This window comes from Sminthopsis crassicaudata, chromosome 1, assembly GCF_048593235.1.
Source record: "Sminthopsis crassicaudata isolate SCR6 chromosome 1, ASM4859323v1, whole genome shotgun sequence".
Taxonomy (NCBI): domain Eukaryota; kingdom Metazoa; phylum Chordata; class Mammalia; order Dasyuromorphia; family Dasyuridae; genus Sminthopsis; species Sminthopsis crassicaudata.
This window is the reverse complement of record NC_133617.1, coordinates 674,373,072-674,397,634: the sequence shown is the minus strand read 5'-3', so window position 1 is coordinate 674,397,634 and position 24,563 is coordinate 674,373,072. Positions and strand designations below refer to the sequence as shown.

General features: G+C 46.1%; 1 protein-coding gene across 2 annotated transcripts in view; it reads left to right on the top strand.

The window, feature by feature from the left end:
* The window catches only part of SEMA3G (semaphorin 3G), a 39,706-nt gene extending 15,143 nt beyond the window's left edge, over positions 1-24,563 (top strand). For both annotated transcript variants that reach the window (XM_074283432.1, XM_074283433.1), the window contains 5 exons: positions 966-1,007; positions 1,916-2,144; positions 2,586-2,725; positions 4,307-5,543; positions 6,392-24,563. In XM_074283432.1, the coding sequence (XP_074139533.1) occupies positions 966-1,007; positions 1,916-2,144; positions 2,586-2,725; positions 4,307-4,741 (846 nt within the window). In that variant the 3' untranslated portion in view covers positions 4,742-5,543; positions 6,392-24,563. The remainder of the gene's footprint in view (positions 1-965; positions 1,008-1,915; positions 2,145-2,585; positions 2,726-4,306; positions 5,544-6,391) is intronic.

Here is a 24,563-nt window from a genome sequence, read left to right as displayed (position 1 = left end):
TGGATGGCTAGAAGGAGGAGCACTCAGCAAAAACAGGGATTTTAGATTTTTAGGGGCAGCTAGGTGACACAGCGGATAGAGCACCAGCCAGGAGGACCCGAGTTCAGACCTGGTCTCAGACACTTAACACTTCTGACTGTGTGACCCTGGGCAAGTCACTTAACCCCAATTGCTTCAGCAAATACAAAAACAAAACAAAAAACCACAGGAATTTTCCAGAGGGACAGATGGGGGAGGAAGATGATGAGCTCCATTCTGGAAGTGTTGAGTATGGTATACTCAAGGGATATCCAGGTGGAGATGTCAGGAAAGTTGGATATGTATAATTAGGAAACATCTGCAAAGAAATGATGACTACATTCATGGTTGTTAATGAGAGAAAGCAGAGAGAGAAGGGGCCAGGACAGAGCCTCGGGGAACAGTCATAGTTAGGGACCGGACACAAGTGATAATTCAGGGAAAGAGACTGAGCAGCAGAAAGGTGTTATACTCCAGCACTGTGCTGGGAGGCTTATAGGAAGATGGGGTAAACATTCAGGGCAGAGTGGCAGGCTAATTAAGTTAATTAATAAGTTAATTTATTAAATCATTATAATTATTAATAAGTTAATTAAGAACTGAGGAGTTGGGACCTGGGGATATGTCCGACCTCCAAGTTTTGTAGCTAAATTAGCCTAAGCCTCCAACAGAGTCCAGTGAGGGAGGTTGGCTGGCCGTGGAGACTTTTCTCCTAAATACAACAGCTGGAGCAGGCTGCTTGGCCTTCACTTCAAGAGCTTGGCTCTTGGAGGAGGAAGGACTGCTGTAAAAAGCCAGAAGTGCTCATTTGAATCCAGGCTGGGAGCCAGCTTTTGAAGAAGAGCCCTCTGGGATAGCTTGCTCGGTTGGTTTAGGGGCCTAAAGAAATGGAGTAAAGGGGAGGGTGGAGACTCAGTCCCAATGATGAACTCCCTTTCTGTCCCTAGGTACCCACGCCCATCATCGAGATGGAGATTTCTGTCAAAAGGGTAAGAGAAAAACATTTTTTCTTCTCTCTCTCCTCCTTTTCTCCCTCTTCTTGCTTCCTCCTTTTCCTGCTTTGTGGCTCTTTCCCCTTCTCCCTTCCCCCCTTCTCTTGAACTCTTCTATCTTTTCTTTCTTCCTTCCAAAATTCATATCGTGTTGAGCTTTTGATGGACTCTGCCGCTCTCTTGGAGCCTCACGGAGCTCATACAGGAAACCCTCAAAGAACAGAAGTACGTGTGACCAAGTGCTGGGTGCGTGGTCCAGACCAGTTGGAGTGGGGGGAGTGAGGGTGGAGATTCTTCAGAGAGGAAGCAGGTCCTTAAAATTCACATTTGTCAAGCCCTATTTTAAGGAGATTAGGGGACTTCACTTAAAGAGCCACATCACAAATCACCCTCGTGGGATTTAGAATAAGAAGGAAGCCAAGAAATGCATAGGGCAGCTTGCTTATGTTTATAGATGCAGAAATTGGGACTGAGATAACAAAAGTGATGTGCTGAAGAACACAGTCTCGGACTCCCAGCCCGGGGCACTTTCCCTTCCACCGTGCTGTGTCTCACACCAGGAATTCCCTTTCTTTCCTCCTTCAGTTCATAATTTGTGTAGATGTGGATTTTCCTGCATCAGGAAATGGGATCTGCCCACATATGTATGGCTTGGTCCATTGTGTCTTGAGTGGGGGACAGCAGAAGTCTGAAATCTCAGGGAGGAGATCAGAGAGCCGTTGTCCAGTCTGGGAAGTTCTCCGTGAGGAGGTTCAGGAGCACCGCGGTTTCTCCTGCCTCCCTGACCGATGCCACTGAGTCTTTCCCAGCTCCCTTTGAGGTTAAGGGGCTCTGGTAACTCTGGGAGGCCCGGCTCTGCATTGGGCCCATCCTGACTCTGCTCCCTTGGTCTGGTCCCTTTCTAGCAAATCCTGTACGTGGGCTCCCCGCTGGGGCTGGCCCGGCTTCGGCTGCACCAGTGCGAGACGTACGGGAACGCCTGCGCCGAATGCTGCCTGGCCCGGGATCCCTACTGCGCCTGGGACGGCCACACCTGCACTCGCTACCAGCCCAGTTCTGGTAAACGGCGCTTCCGGCGGCAGGACATCCGACACGGCAACCCGGCGCTGCAGTGCCTGGGCCAGAGCCACGGCGGTGAGTGACCGTGTGGAGACCCGGGGCCGGCTAGCAGAGTTACCGAGAGATCTCGGGTTCTGTGCCAGGGCCCCCACGCTCTGGGGCCACAGAAACAAGGCCGAACCAGCCCTGCCCTCCAGGAGCCAGCAGACGGACAGAGCGCTGGGGTCCAGGCCCAGCCTCTGGCTCTGCGGCCCCGAACAGACTCCTTCCACGCGGGCCAGAGCCCTCACTGCCACACCGGGACGGTACCGGGCATCAGCCTAGCGTGCAGAGGCACCGCAGGGGCACAGGAAGAAGGAGTGGGCCAGATCTGGGAAGGAGAAAGCTCCATCAGTTCTAACCTCCAGGCCCATCTCCCGGGAGGGCAGGATGGACATCCCGACTCAGGTCACAGGCTGGGGGCCAAGGAGCAGGCTTGGGAACCAAGGGGGTCAAGTCGAGTCTGCTTCTTTCCAGGGGATGCCGCAGGGGGCATGGAGGCCACGGTGGTGTACGGCACAGAGCACAACAGCACCTTCCTGGAATGTCGGCCCAAGTCCCCTCAGGCCGCCGTGCACTGGTTTGTACAGAGGCCCAAGGACCAGCAGCCCGACCAGGTGAGCCCCCCCCCCAGCTCCTCCCCTTCTTTCTTCTTTTCTCTGTCCCCTCCCTTTCTCTTTACTCTCTTTTCTCTGTCTCCTCCTTCATCTCTGTCTCCATCTTGTCTCTCCTGCTTTTTTCCCATTCCCGTTTATTTTTCTGATTCAGTCTACCATTCAAGGTTTGTTATCCGCCAGCCCATGCCCTGCAGGCCAGCCAGCCAGAATAGCTTACGTGGGGTCCCCCATCCTGAACCTCCCCTCGCCATATCCTCTGCAGGCTGTGATCCCTGCCTTCCTTCACCCCTTAGAGCCTCACACCCCTGATTACCTTAAAAACTCAGCTTCAGTGCCGCTTTCCACAAGAGGCATTTCCTCTGTGTGTGTGTGTGTGTGTGTGTGTGTGTGTGTGTGTGTGTCTGTCTGTCTGTCAAGGGGGAGGAATGGGTCTAACTTCTGGGGAGCAAGTTTACCCTAGAGAAGGAGTTTTTAATCTTTTTTTGAATCATGGCCCACTTTGGCAGTCTATGAACACCTCAGAATGAAGTGTTTAAATGCATAAAGTAAAAAACACAGGAGTTAGATATAAACTGATTACACTGAAATACAGCTGTTAAATAAAAACAAGTTCACACTGCCCAGGTCAGGAAGCCCTTTCCTAGATCCTCAGGCTTCACGGTCCAGCCTCGTGGGTACAGGTTCATTATCCTTCTCCACACCGGCAAGTTTTCCCTTCTTTGGGTCCCAGACGTGGAGGACCTCTGAAAGGCTCTGGCTCGTCCCTGCCAGGCCCTCTGCCCCCTGGTGCTCCCCCCACCCCTGCCCTGGACCTGGGCCCCTGACTTCCAGGTCCTGGCCTTTTTCCATTGCCTGGTCCTGATGCTTCCTGCCAGGAGCCCAGCTGTCTGCCCCGACCCCCTCTCCTCCTTGCAGATCCGGAAGAGCCCGCTGGCCCCTGAGAAGGCTTCAGTCTGGCTCTGCGAGGGGCGGGCGTGGGTGGGATGAAGGAGCAATTCCAGGGCGAGCTGGCCCTGCTCCCACAGGGTCTGGGGGAGGAGAGGACAGACCGCGCTTGGGAGCTGGGGGAGGGGTAGTGATGGGCCAGCTGGCAAAGGGGGCACTCGGAGGAATTCGTAGGGAGTGGGGCAGAGGATGAGGAGTGGAGATTGGAAAGCTGAGCTTTGGGAAGAGAATGGAGAAGTGGAAGTGGGTGAGAAAGCTGGGGAGTACCCCATGCCACACGTATAGAACCCCATGGGTTCCCCAGCGGTTTGTCATGGGGAAGCTAAGGGTACAAAAACCTGCAGTGGATTAGCTCTATGCTAGGCCATGAGCTGGAGACCAAAGCCTAACAATCTACAGTAACTTGGAACTTCATATGAATTAGCTAAATATTTAATTTCTGAATAATGATTAGCTAAACAAATCTGCGATTTCAAGTGCTGTGGGAATTTGGAGCAGAGAAGCAGTAGGTCTGGAGCAGTCGGGGAGGGTTTCGTGGAGGCAGAAGGACTAGGGCTGAATTTAGAAGTTCCCCTGGCATTTGTTTAGGCAGAAATCATGCTTTTCCACCCTTCTCAGCGACCCCGTTCCCAACAGGTGAAGACAGATGAACGTATCCTGCAAACCGAGCATGGGCTGCTCTTCCGGAGGCTCAATCGCCTTGATGCGGGCACCTACTCGTGTAAGACCCTGGAGCACGGATTTGCCCAGACGGTGGCCAAACTGGCCCTGGAGGTGATTGGGGCTGAGCAGCTGGACTGCCTGTTTCCCCGGGAGCAGGCGGAGGAGGAGGCGATCCCCAGGAGCGCCCCGACCCGGGCCTGGTACAAAGACATCCTCCAGCTCATCGGCTACGCCAACCTGCCCCGCGTGGAAGAGTACTGCGAGCGCGTGTGGTGCAGCGACCGATATCGGCGCAAGGGGAAACACAGCAAGGGCAAGAGCTGGCTGGGGACCGAGCTGGGAAAGAAGGCGAAGAGCCGAGCCCAGGGGGAGCGCAATAGGACCCCCCGGGAAGTGGAGGCTACATAGAAGAGGGGCAGGTAGCTGGGATGGGGAGTAGCGTTGCCCGCTCTCCCGGAGGAAAGCCTCACTGGCTGCCTGCTTTCCACCTTCCCCACGAGTAGCTGGGGCAGGGGTGTCCGGAGCACAGACTGAGCATCCGGCCTAGCACCCTTCCTTTTGCAGGGAATTAAAATCTCTGCCCCCCCAGAGCCCAACAGGCAGGATTCCCGGGGCTGGAGATCCCCAAGCTCCTGATGGGGGCTGGGAGGCCCCTTTCCCGAAGCCTCTGTGCCACAGCCCGCACCCCTTCCTGCCAGCGTCGCCAGGGACTGCCCAAGTCCCAAGGGGCCTGCTCATATTCCACTGCCTTTGTTCTCCTTGGGAGGTGGGGTCTGCTTTTGCAAACGCATTTCCAGCTGTGCCCAAAGAGGAGGGCGGTTTTATTTTTCTTTCTCAGCCTGTGAAACAATAGCCATTCCTGACCACTTTTAGGGTACCTGGGCCAGAGGGACCAGTCTCACGTTGAAGCGGTGGCAGGTGGGACGTGAGGTACTTTCCCTCAACGTCTGGGGGAAGAGGACAGATCCCAGAGCAATGAGGCTCAAAGCCAAATGTTTCCTTCTTGTTCAGGATAGGAAAACTCCCAGCAGAATGTCTGCTCACTGAACCAAATCTTCCTCAAGGTGGGTGGTGGGCCATGGGAGTGTTCGTAGGGGAAGGAGGATACAGAAGAGGAATTTGTTTTGACTCAAGACCAGACACATCACTAATTTAGAGCCAAGGGGGACCTCAACGACCATCTAATTCAATCCCTCATTTTAAAAAGGAGGCCCACAGGAAACTGGGACACTAATACATTGCTGGTGGAGTTGTGAAAGAATCCAGCCATTCTGGAGAGCAATCTGGAATTATGCCCAAAAAGTTATCAAACTGTGCATACCCTTTGACCCAGCAGCGCTACTACTGGGATTATATCCCAAAGAAATACTAAAGAGCGGAAAGAGACATATATGTGCCAAAATGTTTGTGGCAGCTCTTTGTGTTGTAGCTGGAAACTGGAAGATGAATGGATGTCCATCAGTTGGAGAATGGTTGGGTAAATTGTGGTATATGAAGGTTATGGAATATTATTGCTCGGTAAGAAATGACCAGCAGGAGGAATATAGAGAGGCCTGGAGAGACTTAAATCAACTGATGCTGAGTGAAATGAGCAGAACCAGAAGATCACTGTACACTTCAACAACAATGCTGTATGAGGATGTATTCTGATGGAAGTGGAAATCATCAACATAAAGAAGATCCAACTCACTTCCAGTTGATCAATGATGGACAGAGGTAGCTGCACCCAGAGAAGAAACACTGGGAGGGGAATGAAAATTGTTAGCACTAATATCTGTCTGCCCAGGTTGCATGTACCTTCGGATTCTAATGTTTATTGTGCAACAAGAAAGTGATATTCGCACACATGTATTGTACCTAGACTATATTGTAACACATGTAAAATATATGGTATTGCCTGTCGTCGGGGGGAGGGAATAGAGGGAGGGGGGGTAAATTGGAAAAATGAATACAAGGGATAATATTATAAAATATATATATATATATAATAAAAAAAAAAAAATAAATAAATAAATCTTAGATCATCAAAAAAAAAAAAAAAAAAAAAAAAAAAAGGAGGCCCACAGAGATTAAGTGAATTACTCAAAATTATAAAGGTAGGAAGGGACAGCCAGGTTTGAACCAAAGCCTGTGAATCCAGAGCCAGCCATTTTTTTCTATTGTGCCACATTGTCCCTGATAGCCTCGCACTGCCTTTTTATCCATCTTTCCCCATAGCCGAGGCAGTGGAAGAGAGGGGACACCTTTCAATCCTAGCAGTCTACATTTTAAATCTGAGAGTCCAGGGACCCATAGTGCTCTCCACATCCCCCTTCTTTGCCCCTTGGGGAGTCCCATTAGAATGAAGCCACTGGTTTAGCCCTATTTCTCTCTGATGAGTGGGGTACCATTTGGCTGCCAACAAGAGACAAGTTTCAGGGAGCAGTTCTGTTCTCACAGTTCAATATGAACTTAATATGAATTAACTAAATATTTAATTTTTCTGAATAACGAATTAGCTAATTAACCTGCAACTTCAGGGGCTATGGAAATTCTGAGGAGGAGCAGCAGTGGGTCAGTATTAAAAAAAAAAAGAGCTAATGTAATATGGGGTTCCATTAATAGAATTCAGTGCCTAGAAGAAAGGAAATCAAGGAATATAATAGTCCTGCTGCCCTTTGCCCTGGTTAGTCAGCATCTGGAATACTGTGCTATATTTTAGAAAAGACATGGAAGAGGGGGAGCATGTGCAGAGGAAGAATCTTGTCGCACAAAAAATAGTTAAAGGAACTGGAGATGTTTAACCTGGAGACTTGGGGACAGGGATCTGGGACAAGGAAGAGAAGAAACATGGTCATTGTCTTTAATATTTGAAAAGCTGTCATATGGAAAAAGAATCAGACCTATTTTGTGCAGCTCCAGAGGATGGAAATAGGATCAATGGGTGGAAGCGCCAGGGAGATGGATTTCAGATTTTTAATTTGATAATAGACTGACCCAACAAGAGAGAGGGCTGCCTTTCGAAGTAGCAAGCAGAAGGTCGTGTCAAAACCGTTGTCTGCAGGAGAGGAACGATGGACTGAGAAATCTCCAAGCTGCCCAGAGCTTCCCCCTCCTATTATTGACATTTCCTGGTTTTCTGAAAACAATTTCCTTCTTTCTTCTGCAACTCCACCTCCCATTCCCCCACTCAGTAGTTCTCTAGGTCCTGGCATTGTTCTCTGTAATAATGACTGGTGTGAACTCGGAAAATTCAGGTTCTCCATTTCCTACCCCACATGGAGAGGGTCAGAAATTCTTGGAAGAAAGACCTGGAGGGGGTGGGGGTAGGAATAGAGTAGAGGGAAGGTAGGCCCCGGGATCTAGGGAAGAGTGGGGGGTAATGATAGAGAGAAGCTCTCTCTGAGCATCAGAGTCCCGTCAGCTAGTCCAGAATCGCTTTGGAGAAGCGAGGAAGCTCCATGCTGAGTCTCCCACTTTCTGCTGGGCAGGGTTCAGGAGAGGATTTGGGTCTGAGAACCAGCTTACATAGGGTTTTTTTCAGATGATGATAATTTAGAGAAAAAAGTTAGGAATTCTAAATCTTAGAACTCTGTGTCTGGGACAAATGCTACATAGAGTCATCCAGGGAATAATTCAGGGCTAGGATTGGGGGAAAAGACCTCCTATTCCAAGGATGAACAAATTAATTAAGAGATGCAGGAAAGGGGCAAAATGGGGTGGGGGGGAGGAAGCGCCATGAGTCTGACATTTTCTCCTCTTTGGGTGAAATAACGCAGAGGGGAGGAGGGGAGTTTGCTCCTTTCTTTCAAACCCATATGTAGACTCCCTCTATGTCTTCTGACATAGAATCAATCTGAAGGCGTGAGATGAGAGCAGAGTTGATTTTCTCCCCTTCCTGGGACTGCTGTGAATGTGGGAGAGAGGGCAAGGAGACAGAGGAGAGATGAAAGGGAAAAGAGGAAGTCTAAGGTAGGAAATAGTATCATCCCAAAGCCTTCTTTGGGACAATGAGAATGAAAGACTGAGAGTGGGGCTATAGCAATCAATGAACACTCCAGGTATGAGCCTTAGCCCCAGCACCCTCATCGCATTCTAATCGGGCAGGAGGATGGCAGACAGGTGTTGGACACTGAACACGTTTCTATGTGATAAAGTGTCAGCCTTTTCTGCCAGATCTTGGTTTGGAAGCCTTTACTTTAAACATGCCATATTGTTTCACTTGTGAATAAGCCCTGTAAATAGACCATATATTTTATTTTTCTATGCTAGGTTCGATCTTACATATAGAATATGCTCTTTGCCATTGGAGTGTGTTTCCTATTTTTTTATGATGTAACTGTTATTTAGTTCTCCAGAAGGATGCCTGCAGAAGACTGTCATGTTAAACCTCTGGGGATGGGGAGGAGGGTAACAGTATTTATATTTTTGTTTTTGTGCATATACTGTTCCACCACAGCTGACTCTTCCTGTTTCGGTGGCCCACAGATGGAGAGCCATATTCTCTAGCTCAGGACAGGGGAAGCTAACAAAAGTTGGCTCAAGGTTTGCAAGGAGAAAGAAGTGGAGTGCTTTGTGAGAAACTAAGATTGTTTATTAAACTGGGAGAACCCACCTTGTATGAGACTGATCTTGGAATTTCAGGAAGAAATGCTGGTAGGGGTGGAGCTGGGTTTGGGGTCCTGGGAGGGGGAGATTCTTTCACAATAATCCCAGACATCTGCAATAGCCCTCCCTGGCCCAGCTCCCTGCTTTTCATCTCAATCCGCTTCTTGTCAGAGACCTTCCTCCTTGCCAGGGGCACTCACCTGCATCAACAGGGACTGAACAACAGTAACTTCTTGGCTCCTGGAACTCCCACCGGATTACACACATTTCCTACAAAAGGAGGTTAGCTGGTTTGGGGTGAGGGGTTAAGAGCAAGAGGGGAAGAGGATGAAGAATTTTTAGGAACTGAGAGAACCCCCACACACACACAGTAATATGGCCAAGCCTGGGACTCTTATCTAAAGATAAGACTCTTATCCATCACTGAAGATGGGTGTCTCAGGAGAGATCTCGGGGCTCCTCTCTGTAGAAGAGACTTTAGGCAACTCTTCATTCTATCAGTAAAATACAATGCTTCCCAAGATGGCCATCTGACATGACAGATCCTGAGAGCTTGTGGAGGACCCGTTCCATTTTAGCCCCAGGTGTTTAGTTGCTGTGTGATCCTGGGCAAGTCACTCCCCCCATTTGCCTCCGTTTCTTCATCTGTAAAATGCACCCGCCTCGAAGAGTTGTTATGGGCTCAGAGGGGATGATAACAGCAGGATCCCCGTACCTAAAGCTATTATTACCAGCTGAAGTTCTTTTTCATTTTGTCTCTCCAAATAACCCATCCATCTAACCAGCCGCTGTGTTATGCTGTCCCCGGTATTTGCTGAGTACCGCGGTGTCCAAGGCCTCCGGTGGGTGGGCAGAAGGGTGGTGTAGAGCCCCTGCCCTCCTAGGGCTGGCCTGTGTAGGTAGGGAGCCGGGATGAGCAGCACATACAGTTCAAAGAGAGGTGATTTTAAGGAAAGACGGTGGGAATTGGAGGCATGGGGAGCAGCAGCCTGGGGCCAGACTCTTTGGTGTGGGCTCAGGGACTGCCTAGTGGGACAGGGGAGAGGAGTTACAGGGAGAGAGAGAGGTAAGTGCCTTGAATGGCAGGCCGGTTATCCCAATGGGGCCTGGGGTCTTCTCTTCTCTGGAGCCCAAGTAGGATTTATTTTCAAATGGATGAGTCCGGCTCCCCTGGGACGGCAGGAATAAGCATTGTGCTCCTGGTTTAGAGGGGAAGAATGGTCGAACCGTGGCGAGAAAATGACCTCGTAGGGGACTGGTCATTCCTTGTGCCCCTCCACTAGCTACTTAGACAGTCAGAGCGGAGGCCTAGGACTCCTGCTTTCCTTTTCTGCTCTCCTTTTTTTCACTCCTTCATTCCAACTCAGGGTCATTGCCCTCCCTGGCTCCACAACATTGGAAACTTTCCACTGATGTGGAAGGCAGTGGGGTGTTACTTAAAGAATACTGGATCTGAGCTGCCCGTTCTTCCCGTGGGGGACAAGGATGGGGATGGCCTGGGATGGAGCTCAGGGTGAGGAAGGCAAAACCGGCACCTTCTCCGTGGCCTAGGACAAGGACCTTGCCCAGGGTCCCACAACCAGCATTACCTCCTGCATTAGGTCCTCTCTGGTGCTGGAACTCACCCCAAAGGCTTCTCTTCATTAAGCCATAAGTTTCGAGATCAGGGAGTAGAATTTGAGAAGGAATTTTTCACCTTCTTTGGTTTTCCCCAGTTCCCTTTCTCCTCCCTTTTATCATTCTTATCATTTTAACCCTGGGGCATAGGAGACAGTTTCCCAAATCAGTCTGAAGTAGCAGCAGGTGGGAAGGAGCATTCCAGTGGTTAGAGATTTTTCTGTGGGACTCTGAGGACTCATCCCACAGAGGCATTCCTTCTTGGAAACGAGAGACATCTGTGCTGATCTGTGCTGCTGGAGAAAGTGCTAAGACTCCCGTCTGACTCAGGCACCCAGTCTTCTCTCTCCTCCTTGGGCCTCTTTTCCTGACCCAATTGCAATACCTATGGACTACAGGGCTCCTGTCTTGCGGCAGGAAGCAGGTCAATCCATTAAGGTCCTCAGTCTCCTTCTGGCTCCTATGGCCGCAAGTTTGGCTTTGAAGTTGTCTGGAGGGCTGGAAACAAATCAACCTGGCCTAATGGCTCCATCCATTTGCCCTTTTCCAAGCCATATCCCTAAGCAGGGCACAGTGTAATTGATAAGTGGTACCCTCTTCCCATGCATCCTGCTTCCCACTGACCAAATTACATATTATTCTGCCTTCTTATTACCTTGGAAGACCCTTGAGGAGTAGTATCCGATGGAAGTCATTCACTTTTCCTTTTGGACTTTGTAAATGAAAGAAAACCATACGTTCCTCTGCACAGGTTTATTTAGTTATTTATTTTAATCACATTACTGATTAAAAAATCTCTACTGAGAACAGGAAATGCTCCTGTCTCCAGAGAGATATCCTATCCTACTCATACTGCCCTTTTTGACCTCACCCTGGGACCTGTGTTACTTTTCTGCAGTCCTTCAACTCCACTGTACCATCTACATGAGGGAACTCATTTAATCTTGCCTACTTTGTGCACTCAAGAGATAAATTTTAGGAGTCTGATTCCATGTGCTCTTAATTGTCCATATTTGGGGCTAAAAGAGATGATTCTATTCTTTACACATTTAAATATTCCAGTACTTAGCAACATTAATATACTCATTTTATAAGGGGATAAACCAGGGAAGGAGGAGGAGTGGCTAAGGAATCACTCTGGGAATCAGTGGGATGGAAGTCTCAAATCCAGATGTGTGGCCACACAACTGGATTTTTTTCTTTTGGGAGCACATCAGATGGGAGGCACCTTTGCTAGGAGTTTTACTAGGAAGTCCATTCCCTTTGGGGCTAAATGTCTGAGCTAACTGGCGAGAAAAAATTGGAGAATGATAGAGAAGTCATTGACATTATGGATGTGATCTCATTTGTTGACTCTAAACCGCCCTCCCTGGCCGATAAGAATCTGGTTCTGCTTCCTGTAGCCTAGAGGCTCCAGACAATAGTGTGAACAGCCGACTAGGCTGGGAAGGACATTGTTATGGAAAGAAAAAATAACATACAAACACAAAGCCCAGGCCGGAGCCGTGGAAGTTATTTACAAACTTTCTGGTTTTCCAGAGAGATCCCTGCCATGGAGGGTAGGGAGAGCACAATGGGGAATTGTTTCCCTGGGTCTGGTATCTCCCCTGTCACCTCCTCCAAGGAGAGGAGGTGGCTTTGATGGCAGAAGATGTCTCAGACACTGTGCTCAAAGGGATGTTCACTGTATATCATGGCTCCTTTCCTGTTTATCAGGGGTGCTTTCAGGGTGGGGACCAGAAGCCAGTCTCGGCCAGAGACTAGTTGGCAGAGACTACTAAGTCTCATTTTTTCCGCCCACACCACACATGCTGTTCTGGGACCCCTGGGCTGAAGGGAATGTCTGTTTTTTATCTTTTTTACATCCTATAGCTGTGGTTAGAAGGAACAGAAAACCCTCCAACTGCCTCCGGGCAAAATGAACTTGACTCGGAGACTGTTAGAAACAATGAGGTTCTTACCAAACACCAAGAGGCTGCCAGCATCCCAAGTTTGTACCTGAATATCCAAGGGTGAATTTCCATTTCTCAGAAGCTCAGTGTCCTGCCCTAAATATGGTGAGACTCACATGGGTGCTGTTTCCAGCTCCTACATTCAGCGTACTACAATGGGAATGACTGATGGAATGCTCCTCAAGATCCACAGCAGGAAAATTGTCTGAAATAGCCGATGTCCCAGCCGTCAGTGTCAGGTGACACGGAGTGCCCTTGCAGTGTAGACTCCAGGTGATGGTGGGCACGGGGCTTCAGGAGAAACACCAAACTGAGGAATTCACAATGGCCGCTCTCTTTGGAAATGGTAGGTTTATTTAGGAGGTAATAGACAAAATGAAGATACCAGGACTGTAAATAAGAAACAGGAGTTGGGAGAGCATAGCAAGGGGTTTTAATAATGATGGAAATGATTTATCCAGGGAAGAGGTTGGGGCATGCCCTCAGCTGGCGAGCTAAAGCCTGAAAGGGACTCGGTTCCCCAAAGGAGCCAGTTAGCTAGAAAGAGGCACCACATGGCACGGGGAAGGGCCCGCCAGGCAGAGTGCTGTGGCGTAGGAGAGCCCCAAGTGGGGGGCCCAAGAAGATATAGAAAACGTAACCCCAAGGACGTGACTGATTTCTGACAGGCCGTGGCAGTCCGAGGCTGCCTGCCGCCCTCACGGAGGGGCAGCCTCAGGGGTCGGGGATTTCTGACCGGCGACCCTCCCAGAGCTCCCTAGCAGAGCCTGCTCCCTGCCTGCCCCAGTGTTGTCAGTTCTTCGGTTTCTCTCTGCCAACCACATCCACCATTCAGGACCTCGCCACTTGCAGAGAGCAGGCCTTTATCCCTCGCTGTTGACCTGGGATAGAGAGGGCCTGAGGTGGGACGACACAGCAAACCTAGCAGGGATGGAGGGGTCGGGACCCAGCCAATGCCCTCCCCAGGTCTACCAATAAGTACATGTGGGTACAGGCCCTCTCGGTAAGCTCTTGCTCCCTCATCCATTAAGCAATGATACTAGCTTTCCTCACTGCTTCAGGCTGTCGTACCCACTGAAATAATGTGGGGCAACGATCAAGTGCTGTGTGAATCTGAGACATGATTATTACTGATTTCTGAGTTGGTGATTCCGCCCATCTGTCCCCTGAGGACAGACGTTTTCCAGGTGACCGACAAGGGGAGAGGCTGGTCTATGGTGATGAAATGGGTTTGCATTTTGTGTGCTTCATTCTGCGCTCATACCACTCTAACCTACTGCTTTTTAAGACAATAAGAGATGTGTAATTGTCTCCAACAAATCAGATATCAATGAAAACATAAAAGTGCCAAGGGGAGCGAACTTTTTCAAAGGCAGGAGATAAAATTTCAGGGATTATAGCCGATTCACCCATCCCATAGCATGTACAATCTGTGAGTCGTCTGCCTCCTCAGGAGGACTTGAAGAACATGAACCAAAGGTGCATAAAAGAAGGGACCAGATTCAGAACAAAATACCTACATTTATCAGATCTCAGATTCATTTAACAAGGGTGCAGCGTGACACTGCCCTCTAGTGTCCAGCATCAGGCCCAGATGCTGAGTATCCAGAGTCCTAAGTGCTTCAGAACTTTTTTTTAAAACAGGCCACGGGTTCCCCCAATTTCTGCTGAACCACAGCAGCCGATCCCAATTAATTGTTAAAAAGTTCTTATATAAAATCAGTCCAATTCAACTGATTAGGTATGTATTTATAAGGAAGACTTTCCCCTCGGTGACTACATCAAATCAGACCATCCTTGGTAGAGCTGTAAAGGCCTCCCGAGGACAATCTGGTGGGACCCATTTCCTACACTGGCGGAGTACCACTGAATTTCTAGGAAGTCCCCTCAGTGTCTGTTACAAAACTGTGGACTAGCCAAAAAACAAAAGACGAAGAGTTTCCTAACCCCAACTCCTATTACTCATCTTCTAAGGCTCACTATCAACATGAAAAATTATGAAGAGTTAGACAATTGGCAAGGACCTATGTCCTGGAATGGGTCATTTGTGTTGCCTCATGGAAAATACTCCCCCTCATGGAGGAGTTTCCATTTTCTTATACTCTTGCAATCATTTGAGTAAAATAGATTTGTTGTACTGGACCTCTGGTTTTATTGGGAATCCCCAGGTGAATAAATTCCCTCTACCTAATATAGCTTGACACCTTTTTGGCAATTTTGGTGGTTTGCCTAGAGCACTGAGAGTTTGGAGATATTAAGACAAAACAAAATTCCTGTCCTGAAGAAGCTTATGTTTTAATATGAGAAACAACCTGTACACATATAGAAAATACATACAAAACAGGTAAAAGATGATCTCTAGTGGAGGAAGGTATGTGCAGCCAGAAGGAACCGAGAGAAGCTTCCTGAAGAAGCTGGTCCTCGAGCTGAATCTTGAGATAACCAGAGATTTCAAGGGATGGAAGAGAGAAGGGGTGCATTCCAGACACAGGGGATAACTATTACAAAAGCACAGAACTGAGGGGCAGAGTGGATGTGTAGGCTAATATCTCATCTGAATTGTGAGCAGCCCAGAAGCCACGATGAAGGAAGGAAGACCAGATCAAACTATAAACTGTTTCTAGGTCATTGTATGATATATAAATAGAATAGTTATTCTGGCAAATTCTCCTTTTGGCAAGCACACAAAGATTGACGTGCCCCCAAGAATAGGGGCTTTCCTTCTTTGCCTGCCTTAGCATTTGTTCTTCCATTCTAGGTAAACAAAATTGGAAACTACAACCTTTTCAAGTTTAAAGTCAGGGGAGTGAGCCATCCATGTGGGACTTTGGGAGCCTGGGGGTTTAAGAGTTAAGTCCAGGCTGAGTTTTAGCATCAAAGTCATAAAGAATGACCTTCAGGACCTAGTCCAGCAGTAGCTGAAACAAGGATTCACCTGGTAGCAATGCTGAAATTCATTCTTCCTTATGCTTTAACATGTCATTTTTTTTTTTTTTGAGTTCTCAGTTTTCTTCCTCTCACTAGTCTATCTCTGACCAGAAGGCAACCAGTGTGAAATCAATTATACATATGGAATCATGCATAACATATTTCCCTATGAACCACATTACAAAAAAAGCACGAAAATTTAAGTGAAAAAAAAAAAAAAAAAACATGCTTCAATCTGCATCCAGAGTTCATCAATTCTTTCTTTGGACAGTTTTCTTTTTTTCCATCATGGGTTCTTTGGAATTGTCTTCGACATCGTATTGACTAGAGTAGCAGAGTCTTTCACAATCGATCATTGTTACGATATTGCTGTTACTATGTCCTACTTCTGCTTCTGCTCAGTTCACTTTGCATCAATTCATATATTCTCATCTTTTTCTAAAACCACCCCTCTCATCATCTCATTGACAATTATATTCCATCACAACTACAGAATATAACTTTAGTCACTCCCCAATTGATGAGTATTTTCTTCAATTTCCAATTCTTTGCCACCACACACACACACACACAATCATATCCAATAAATATTGTACATATGTCTTTTTCCCTTTTGTTTGATCTCTGTGATACAGACCTACTAGTGATGTTGCTGGGTATAGCTCTTTTGTTCCAAATTGTTCTCCTGAATGGTTGGACCAATTCACAACTTGATAAATAATGCATTATTGTACTCAGATGAGGTAGTGTGAGGGGCTCCAGACCTAGGCCTCCTGGGTGGAAAGGAGACGCCCTGGTGTCAGGACCCGCCTGAACCAGGAACTGGGCGGGTGCAGGGGAGGCACTAAAGGGTTTGGCTCCGCCCTCAGGGAGGAACTAGGGAGGAACCCCAGAAGAACCCCAAACATTATAAAAGAGCGAGCACGGAAGGGCTCGGGGAGACCTTGCTGACTTGTAACTTCAATAAACATCTGTGTTCTATCCGCCTCGGCTCTCTGTCTGGTGATTCCCTCCTCCCGTCTCAGCGAGGAGGGCGGGAGACGTCTGAAGCCCCGCTGTCGAGGTTTCCTGTGACGGGTCCTGGCCCCTAACTACTGACCTGAATGAAGGCGGAGCCAGACCCAGAGTCTACTCGTCGCAGGAACCAGGAAGAGGTAAGTGCTGCGCTCTTTCACCTCCTACTGCTGCCGTCAGCAATTGAGAAGACCAGGCAGCCTAGTTGAACTAACTCAGAGAATAGTTCACTAGAAGGCAGAAGAATGGGACAGAAACAAGTAAAAACCCGTATCGAGCTGGAGGATGCAGGCGTGCTCATCTGTCAATTGTATAAATTATGTAAGAACAATGGGGTAAAGATTAATATAAGAGCTTGTAGGGAGTGGGTCGGAAAAATATTTCAAGTCAGCCCATGGATAGAACACACTGGTATAGACCCCGACCGGTGGAGAGTGGTTGGTCAACAGATGGCCTCCTACCACAAAGGAGACCCATATTTTCTTTCAAAACAAGATTTTCTGATATACACGGTGGTGGGAGCAGCTTTACGCCCTACCCCTCCGCCACGGAAAGGTTCACCGGAGATTCAGGTAGGAGATTCCCTCTGTGGTTCGGACGGTGAGGATGAGCCTTCCCAGGGACCCCCACCCTTGTACCCGGGGGAGAGTTTGAAAAGAATAGATAAGGAAAGCCCAGAGAGGCCCGTTGATGTTACTAGTTCTGAGCCTGAGATAAGAAGAATAGAAGATGACCGTGAGAAAAGAGGAACTTTCTCAGGCCTCGAGCTTGAGAAAGATGGAACACACCCAAGTCTCAAGGCCAAAGATTTAGATAATGGACAAACACTAGGAAAGGAAGGTACACTGTCCCCCGAAAGGAAACCCGCAGGGAGGGGCGAGGAGAAAAAAGGAACTTTCACTGGAGAAAGATTCCCCACCAGTACTGTAGGGATAAATAGAGACCCACCCATGAGAGGAGGAAGTTATCTAAGCGTGTTAGAGCAAAGTCTCTGGGCAGCTGTAACCGAGGGGGAACTAATCGACTGGGAAGAGTGGGGTCTATCATTCTGCACTTCCCCAGTATTCAGGCAAACGCAGGCCGACGGTAGTGTGGCGACCACGCACAGGCCTCTCCCACGTAAATTTCTAAAGGATATGAAAGAGGCTGTAGAGAAGTATGGGGCAGGTTCCGCCTATGTAAAGAAATGTATTTCTGCCTCTGTTTCAGTAGCCCCCTGGCTCCCCTATGATTATGCAGAAATTATGCAAACAGTATTAAAGCCTGCTGACTATGTTGCTTACCGAGCATACGTCCACAGATGTGCTCGGGTTTATTTAACTGAGATCAATGTAAATGACCTTGAGGAAGCAGTCCAGATGGTTGTGGGAGAAGGAGAATGGGCTGCCCCGGAAAGACAAATCCAATACAACAAAATAACTAGAAATGCTGTACAGATTTGTCATATTAGAGCTCTTGACAAAATGGGAGTTCAAGGTGGGACCCGAAGATTATCCGATTTGAAACAAAAAAACAATGAAAAGCCTCTACAATTTATTTCTAGAGTACAAGAGACAGTAGAAAGGACTTTTGGAAAGAAAGGGGCCGCCCCTCTGTTGACATTGCAACTAGTGAAGGAGGGACTCCGACCAGAGTTCAAGCCTGTTCTTGCAAGCCTCTCATCAGATCCTACACTGGAAGAGTTAATTGATAAACTCCTAGATATTCCAGAAAGAGACCCCTTGAGTGCTTTTACGGAAATAATAACAGCAATAGTGAAGGAAATAAGGGAACAAGCAATAGAGAAAAAATGTTATAACTGTGGAAAATCAGGACATTTTAGGTCAGCGTGTAGACAACCAAAAAAGGGAGTACAATGTTACTCCTGTGGAAAACGCGGCCATATTGCGAAATACTGCAGATCAGGACACAGACAGAAGGCGGGAAACGGGAGACCAGGAGGCCAAGGGGGGATGAGCCATCCCGGCAGACTCCGCCCCCAAGCAAAACCTTTTCAACCCAAGCCAGAGGAGAAATAATTGCATTAAATGAACCTCTGGTTGAGCTCTTCCCATGGAGCACGATAACAGTAAAAGTAATTGAATAAAACTACCCTCATTTAGTTATTGGGTCTGAATATTTTCCTTCTATTATAGTACACAGTCAGTTATTAAATCCAGGGGAAAAAGATACCTGGATTACAAATCCCCATGCATGGCCGATTGAGATTACATTTGAAAGGGAAATAGCAAAGGCCATCCCACTCCCGTGGATAGATAAGAATTATATAAAAACAACTCCTAGAACTCTGATAAATTGGGCACAGCAAATAACAGCAGACCACCCCATGATCATATTAGAGGTAGAAGGACATTATTTAAAGGGCATGTTGGATACTGGAGCAGATGTTTCAGGGATAAGGGAGGAGGATTGGCCCCTAGAATGGGAAAAGAGACGGAAGCCTCGGCCAATAACTGGGGTGGGTGGTCTCCAGGCTGCATATACAACGCCAAGATATTTGAGATGGGAGTATGAGGACAAACAGGGCGTTTTCAAACCACTCTGTGTGACTGGGCTCCCCGAAAATCTATGGGGACGGGATGTCTTGAATTGTATGGGGGTACAACTATGCACTGAAGATCACCATTTAAACTGATTGGGGCCACCTGGGAAGTGAGGGCTATCCCTTTGAAATGGAAGCATAATCAACCTATATGGGTGGACCAGTGGCTCCTAACACAACAGAAATGGCAAGCCCTCCACGAGATAGTCAAAAAATTATTGAAGGAGAAACATATTGAACCATCAACAAGCCCCTATAATTCTCCAGTGTTTGTCATCCAAAAGAAATCAGGGAAATGGAGAATGTTAATAGACTTAAGGAAAGTGAATGAAGCATTAGTACCGTTTGGTGCACTCCAACCTGGCCTACCTTCGCCCACTGCCATCCTAAGGGGATGGAGATTAATCATAATAGATATAGCAGACTGTTTCTTCTCAATTCCCTTACATCCAGATGACTGGAAAATTTGCATTCTCTGTTCCTTCTACTAATCTTGAATTCCCCCCCCCCCCCAGCAAAGTACTCCCTCTGGGAATGGCTAACGGCCCCACCTTGTGTCAAATGTATGTAGCTACTATCCTTAATCCTATTAGGAAAAGATTTCCTACGGTGAGAATAATTCAATATATGGATGATGTACTAATTTCACATCCACAACAAAAAATTGCAGAAGAAATATTAGAACAAACTATTATAGCATTAAATAATAACCACCTTCAGGTGGCCCCAGGAAAGATTCAGAAAAGATCGCAATTTCAGTACTTAGGCCATCAAATTAATGGGGACCAGGTATCTAAGCAAATTCCCAGATTAGCCCTTGAGAAGATAAAAACACTTAATGACTTTCAGAAATTAATAGGTTCGATCCAGTGGATAAGAACCTCCATTCCTATAACGGATCAGGGATATAGCCGCGTGTTCTTTTTTCATTAACTGTATGAGTGGATGTTTTAAGACCAATGGACATTATGGCTTCATTCCATTCTGGAGAAGCAGCTAGACATGTGATCAACCATTTTTCTATTGTAGAAATTTCACATGCATTTAAGACAGTTTATGGATTGGCTTACAAATACTTTGCCTTTAGGTGTTTTTGCATTGAATTTGACTTTGCCCATTCCATTGGCATTTCTTATCCTATTAGTAAAGTCATTACTGCACAGACTATATCCCCAAGATCTTCTCTTCTAACAAGAGAAGGGAATTTTGGGATATGTGATTGCTTACAATTTTTAAATTTTGATTTTACATTTTTAAACATTTTTGATTTTACATCTTCAAAGTATTTTGATCTTGTTAAGTTATTTTGATTTTACATTTTAAAGTTATTTTGGTTTTATATTTTTAATCTATTTCGGTTTTACACTTTTAAATTATTTTGGTTTTACATTTTTAAATTCTTTGCCTTTTACCTTAGCAATGCACTTGGGGCATACACAGAAAGTGCAGCTAAGTGACAGACTGACTACCTTTTGTCTGACTTTTGTTAATCTTTTTGACAACAACTTTGTTTCCACCGTGATGTGGAAAGGCCTGGATGGCATTTGAAAAGGCCCAAGTTGGGCCCCGAGTACATTCCTTCCTAGGTGCAGATCCAGCAGCAGAGTTCATCCCCACCAGAGACATTTGTAACCTGGGGATCCAAGAGAAGGACCAGACAACAGCCCAGAGGGACCAGCCAGATGTCAGCAGCCCTCCAGACGCTGATGGCAGCAACGTCCCTCCTGACCGTGACACCAGAGACAGCAGACACAGTTCCAGTGTTGCAGCTGAAATGGACTGTTTTGGGTGATATGCAACATAAAGACTGTAAATGGACAATGGGCCTGCTTGCTCCTCCTGTGGCTACTTGCCATATGGTGGCCTGGGAAGAGGCTTTGCCCTATGCTTTCTATTGAAGGACTATGCTTTTAAATTAGTGGGTGAAAAACCAACACACCCACCTGCCGTTGTTATTGAGACAATGTTACTGGACATGACTTTGCTTATGTGCACCTGTGAAACTAGAATTGTTCTAGGATTGTGAAAAGTGCAACAGAAAATTGTAAGAAACTAGAATTGGTCTAGAACTGTGATAAATGTAACTAGAATTGTGACAACCTACCTACTGATATTTGTTAACTAGAATTGTGATGTTTTACCTTGTTGACTTCCCACCTCAGTGCTGACATCCTACCTCATTGGCATCCAACCTCTTTGGCTTATTATCTCGAGTATGACTTTGATGAATGGGTTGAACACTTGGGCCACTGTTGAGCCTGGTTCTTATTGTCATACTTCTGTTTACTATTCTGCTGCTTTGTACCTCCTTGGGCATAACACTCTGTCATCTCATGGATCAAGTGAACTAAAGCTGGTGCTAAAAGTTTAGCTTGATGAGATGTGCGGTTCCCGTAAAACAAGAGAAGGGAATTGTAAGGGCCCTTTAAATGGGCGGACACAGTGCATCGGGAGATTGAGGCCCGGAAGTAATTTCTGTGGATATTAGGACTGCCTTGTAGGTGGGATCCTGTCCATATTGAGATAGCTTCATAATGGGTGACTCTCTCACTGATTGGCTGTGTGTGTGACCTCACAGGCCCTATGTAAGCCCACTGCAGGCAGCAGTAGCTCTCTTTAACCTGGCGCTCTCCACCCTGGCTCCCTAGCCTGGGTGGCCAAGCCAAGATGGGTAGCCAAAAGAGGTAAGGGTTTTGGTAGTGAACACATGGGTCTTCTGACCAGGTGTTCACTCGGGAACCAACAAGTCAGGGCATCAGTTAGGGCATTATGTGAGTAGGTATAATAAGGGCTTTTAAGATTACACGTGGCTGTTCTTGAGCATGCTACCGGTTATTAAACTATAGATTCAAGAGATCGTGGCCAGAGACCTTAAAAGGCCTCAGAGGGGGCGAGCCGGGTAGAGCTCACACTGCAAAGGACAGTGGTCAAAGGTACTCTGGTGGGTCTAGGACAGACTAGTAATTGTAACTGCTGGGAGAGCACGTTACATGACCCTGCTTAACCTGGTGACTGATGCCACCATCGCCGCCCCCAGCATCGCTCCTGTCTATCCCCATAATTTAAAATGGAAAGATATTATAGTCACAAAAAATGAGGCCACCTACTGGGCAGTTACACCTAACCTGCCCATATTTCAAATGATGACCTGGCATCATCAACCCCTCTCTTTAATAGTGCGTGGCAATGCTTCATTCCTTGATGGCCCCTGGCTACATTTCCTGATAACACCCATAAACAAGTCACATAATGGAACCCTTACCAAAGAATGGGAAAATAAAACTTCAAAAGGGCTCATCTCCTGGTTGGAGGGTATAAAACTAACAGATATATTTCATTGGCTTGTGATTGGAATGATTGGAGCTGTATTATTAATGCTCATGTTTTGCTTTTTACCTTGCATACTATCTGTAATCCTTAGAGCCATCCGCAATGTCCTCGAAGCTATAAAAGCAGAGGCTCGCTATCCATTAAACAAAAAGGGGGAGTTGTGAGGGGCTCTGGACCTAGGCCTCCTGGGTGGAAAGGAGACATCCTGGTGTCAGGACCCGCCTGAACCAGGAACTGCCACGGAGCAGGAACTGGGCGGGTGCAGGGGAGGCACACGGAAGGGCTCCGGGAGACATTGCTGACTTGTAACTTCAATAAACATCACTGTGTTCTATCCACCACGGCTCTCTGTCTGGTGATTCCCTCCTCCCGTCTCAGCAAGGAGGGCCGGAGACGTCCGAAGCCCCGTTGGGTCGGGGAAGCTGGAAGAGGCAGTCACCGTTGAGGTTTCCCGTGACTGGTCCTGGCCCCTAACAAGGTAGTACTTTAGAGTTATTTTAATTTTCCCTTCTCCAATCAATATTGATTTAGAGTATTTTTCAGGTGACTATTGGTAGCTTCGGTTTCCTTTCCTGAAAATTGCCTGTTTCTATCCTTTAGTAATTTATCAATTCAAGAATAGCATTATTATAAATTTGGCTCAGTTCCCTATGTATCTTTTTTATTATTATAACTTTTTATTGACAGAACATATGCCTGGGTAATTTTTTACAATATTATCCCTTGCACTAACATCTGTTCCAACTTTTCCCTTCCCTCTTTCCACCCTTTCCCCTAGATGGCAAGCAGTCTTTTATACATGTTAAATATATAGTATATCCTAGATACAATTTATGTGGGCAGAACCAAACAGTTCTCTTGTTGCACAAGTTCCCTATATATCTTAAGAATTGGAGCCTTAATTAGAAAAAAAAATTACAGTAAATCCCTGCTCCCTTTCCTTTTTCCTTCTTTCTAATCTTAGCTGCATTGATTTTTTTTTTTAAATTTAATGAAATCTAAATTATCCATTTTACTTCCCATGACCCATTCTTTTCCTTCTTTGGTCATAAACTGTTCCTATATTTTTGCATGCCCCCTTAATTTGCTTATATTATCACCCTTTAGGTCTACCCATTTTAGTATATATTTCATATATACACTTTCTAGTTCTACAAAGTAATTCTTTGGTTAATTTGGCATATCACAGAATAAATTAAAAATCTGATCAATATCAAATTTATTTATCAAATACTAGGTTCTTATGGTCGTTTATCCCTGTTAATGTAAATAATCTATTCCACTCTTCCACTGATCTACCATTCTATTTCTTGCTTGTATCAGACTTCTTTGATGATTTATCACTTTGTAATAAAGTTTGAAATAGGATACTATTAAGCCACCTTCGTTCACATTTTTTTTTTTTATTGATTTCCTTGATATTGACCTTTTATTCCTCCAAATGAATTTCATTTTTTTCTAGCTCTATAAAATATTTTTTGGTACTCTGATTGGTATGGCACTCAACAAGTTAACTTAATTTCTTTTTCTTGTCTTACTGCTATAGCTAGCATTCTTAGTAAAATATTGAATAATAGTGGTGAAAATAGACTACCACTTATCTTATGGAAATGCTTCTCATGTATCCCCATCACAGATAATGCTTGCTCTTGGTTTTAGATATTTACTTATTTTAATAAAACTTTCATTTATTTTTATGATTTCTTATAGGATGTTATAATTTATCACGAACTTTTTCTGCATCTATTGACATTGTTTTTGATGTGTTTCTTATTGATATGGCGAATTGTACTGATAGTTTTACTAGTATTCAACTAGCCCTACATGCTGAGTATAAATTCTACTGGATCATAGTGTATGATCTTTGTGACATATTGCTGAAATTTTCTTGATAGAATTTTATTTTAAAATTTTGCATCAACATTCCTTATCATTAGGGAAACCAGTCTATAATTTTCTTTCTCTGTTTTTTACTCTTCTTGGTTAAGTGTCAAAACCATATGTATGTCATAGGAGGAATTTTGTAGGACTCTTTTGTTACTTTTCCAGATACCTGATACAATATTGAAACTAATTGTTCTTTACATTTTTGGTAGAATTCACTTTTTAAAAAATGTTTATTTTAAACAAAAACAACATCAACCCCCTCCAATATTGCCATGTATACAACAGATCATGAGAGGATTCAATATAAAACAATAAATTTTATTTAAGAAAAACCTATTTAATAAATACTATATTGTTGTCAGTGCTGCCCAGA